Here is a 3,298-nt window from a genome sequence, read left to right as displayed (position 1 = left end):
CACCACCACCCCGCATCGCACCACGACTCATACGGTAACGACCAGTAACCGCTTACCTCCCTTGCTTCACAACATACACATACAGCTGAAGAAGAGTTGATCAAGATTGATAAATATACATGAAATAAAATATTTAACATTAGAAATAAGATACTTTAAATGTATAACAAGGACTAGCCGAAGCAACATCAGAGCTACAGTACTATGTAACAATAAAATTAAACAAGGATAAAAGTGGTAATCACGTTCTACTAGACAAATCGCTTGAAAATACGAGTACATGTCCGAATAAAAATAATAACAACTAAGCAATATCAATGTAACTACATACAATCTTTATTTAAAATAATTAATCGCTAACTAATGTATCGGATCATGTTATCTCATGTATTCAGCAAGAGAAGTGACGCATGATTTACGCAAAAACTTAAAAATGTTAGTTTCCAACAAGCAACAACTAGGAAAAATTGAGAAGACATTTTGAATGGTTGAAATGTTTTGAACGGTTGATTTGAAGCAAACAAATGTGAATTAACAAATAGTTGAAGTCCAGCTCGTCGCGCGGGGAATTACGCATTCGTGTCGTAAACACAATGTTTTTTTTTATTTATTAAGATTTCGTACAATCCCGGGACACGTGATAACAATTGCTAGTTACATTATTACAATTAACACGAACACAATTGTTGGTTTGTTTTAATTTAGTGTCAGGAATGTTTGATCAGTGTTTTCTTAGTAATGATAAATAATTTATGCTCCAAATAAATAATGATATCCTCTGAGCCGAAGCTGAACAATTTTGACACTGAATTATACCTCAAAAATTTATAGAGTTATCATGGTAGTATATACATATGTAGTAGGTAATAGGTATTCAATAGTTGCGATGAGTTTTATGTATATGAATAATTGTTATGAAATCATCTCTTCAACAACGTACAATTACAACACTTATTTATAATTGATAACGGACTAAATCCCGGTCTCATTAGCGAGTACATTGAGATCGAATGCGGGGCCGCGGGCGCGTCTCCGCAAACCGCAACTCAACAACAAGTGATTCAGTATCGCCGCCGACAGCGCTCCGCGGTATTCCCAGAACAGATATATTTCCCAGCAAAAGGATAAACACATTGTTATTGTCCATCTAATGGAGGATAAGCTGTCACGGACGCGGGAGGGGTGCGGTAGGGCTCGAGTGAGGCGGGGGGAGTTTATCGTAATACGTCGGAATAACTATTTGAATCACAAATTATCTCGTATACTTATTCAATTTAAAACTACACAAATTCATGATCTAGATTAAATTAAAACTCAGTTAAATCAGTTTTCCTTCGTAGTGTTGTAAACAAATAGGTGTAGGTTTTAAAATAATTATAAAACGTCTCAATAGGATTTAGTCTTTTTCCTCCTTGTCGAAGTGATGTCGCACATGAGAAGCGCACGATTTGAAGCATATCGCAACAATGGAGGGCAGGTCTGCTGAATCAGAGGCGATAAGAGGCGGCGCGCGCGGCCGCCAGCGCGGTCAGTGCGCGCCGCGACCTCTGACCGAGTGCTCCTGTGTGCGCCGCGACCTCCGACATATCCCGACATCTCCCGCCTCTAACTCTGCTTCTGATATGGACGCCATGCAGCTCCCGCCCGCTTGGCTGCAGAACTTCGCCCTCCTGACAGGTTTGTGGCAGCGCTCCGCAAGGCTACCGCAACGTTGCGGGCGCTGAGCGCTACGCCGCGGCCTCGGCTTGGACGACCGCGAGTGATAGCCAATCTTATCAGTTCAACTTAACGAGTGTCAACAATCAGCAAGCTCTCGCCGCACCAAAGCAACGGTTTAAAGTTTTAACTGTCGTTGGAACAAAGAGGCGATTGTTGAATTATTGAAACGATAACTAATGCAGTTGTCAGATTTCATCAAATCAATCGGTTGACTAATTGTTGAGTAGAACACTGATAAGTTTTAAATGACATGTTACAACTCTGTACGTGTCCAGGGCGAGAGACGATATTACTCGTATTGTAACATTATGTTACAATTTTCAATCGCAACATTAACCAATATTTAAACTTCTTGCGACATTTTAAACATGAGTTGATTTATTCATAATGCTTATCGCAGTGCTTATCGTATTGTTTATTTTTTTATTCGGATAATTCGTTTGTACATGATTCGGTGGTATTCTAGGTTTACATCGATTCAAATTGAATAAATAGTTTTGTAGTTAATTGAATGTGTGTCAAGTGTATTGCGGATTGTGAAGACAACGGAAAGCCAGACAGTTAATGCTTACGCTATCGTCGTGGATTTGCGTATCTTTGAAGAAAATTCATCCTTTCAGTTTTTAAAATGTGACTTTCTGAAACAGTACGTGGTTCAAAAGTGTGTTTTATTTTACTGAATAATAGCTCGGTTAACCGTTAACATCACTAATACGATAGTGTTGTATGTACAACTGTTATTAGGTTGCTTCTTTTCTTATGTAAGTGTTTCATCAACAGGCAGTGGGAGTGTAGGCGGTGTAGGCGGTGTGGGCGCTGTGGGCGGAGTGGGCGGTGTTGGCGGCGCCCTCTACGGCCAGAACGTAGTGATGGGCTCGTGGTGCGGACCCTATGATGCCCTGCAGCGCCCTCCAGCGTACGGTAAGCGACCTAAACCTAAAGCATAAATAATAGCAAATTATGAATATGATAATGATAAAAATTACTTTATTATTAGATTGCTAACAGGATATACGTTTCATAAACATCGATAAAATCATGGGAATTTACAGTTAATGTTTTCCTATTGTCAAATGCGTCACCGCCAGATAAGAGGGTTGATTTGAGTCTTAAATTTGTTGATGATAGACGATTGACAATTAAAACGTATAAAGCGATAGGTTGCTGTGCCTCCACCTAAAATGTAACGTTGTGATATAGAAGTTTGTGAATGTTAGCTCTAGATAGATAATAAATAATTAGTTGTTAAGAACAATTGACTGGATTTGGGTTAACAAACAGTGCAACTGACCGCTATCTGCCGGATAGGCGATAAGCTGAGGACAGGGCGGGCCGAGCAGCGGCGGCGGCATAACTGAATGTCATATACCTTCGCCAATACTGGTGACGTAGGCCTTCAGTAAATTCAATAGCCATCATCAATTTTTGGACTTGGTCAACTAAAAGTAATTGTCTGCAGTCGGAAATACATATCTCAGATCATGTATACAGAAATATAGAAATACATATCTCATACATGTCGGAAATACATTCATTGTAAACTTTTCTTTGTATCATGTAATTTTTATCATCATCATAA

At 39.4% G+C, this 3,298-nt stretch overlaps 1 protein-coding gene across 1 annotated transcript; it reads left to right on the top strand.

Annotated features, from left to right (window-relative positions):
- The first annotated feature begins 1,360 nt into the window (after nt 1-1,360).
- Nucleotides 1,361-3,286, top strand: LOC106111089. Its single transcript, XM_013293060.1, has 2 exons — nt 1,361-1,677; nt 2,500-3,286. Exons 1-2 carry the CDS (start codon nt 1,467-1,469, stop codon nt 2,664-2,666), a joined length of 378 nt encoding a protein of 125 aa, XP_013148514.1. The 5' UTR covers nt 1,361-1,466; the 3' UTR covers nt 2,667-3,286.
- Nucleotides 3,287-3,298: the final 12 nt, after the last annotated feature.

This window comes from Papilio polytes, unplaced genomic scaffold (genome assembly GCF_000836215.1).
Source record: "Papilio polytes unplaced genomic scaffold, Ppol_1.0 DF824180.1, whole genome shotgun sequence".
NCBI classification, from domain to species: domain Eukaryota; kingdom Metazoa; phylum Arthropoda; class Insecta; order Lepidoptera; family Papilionidae; genus Papilio; species Papilio polytes.
The sequence above is the reverse complement of the archived record's forward strand: the minus strand, read 5'-3'. Positions and strand labels throughout refer to the sequence as shown.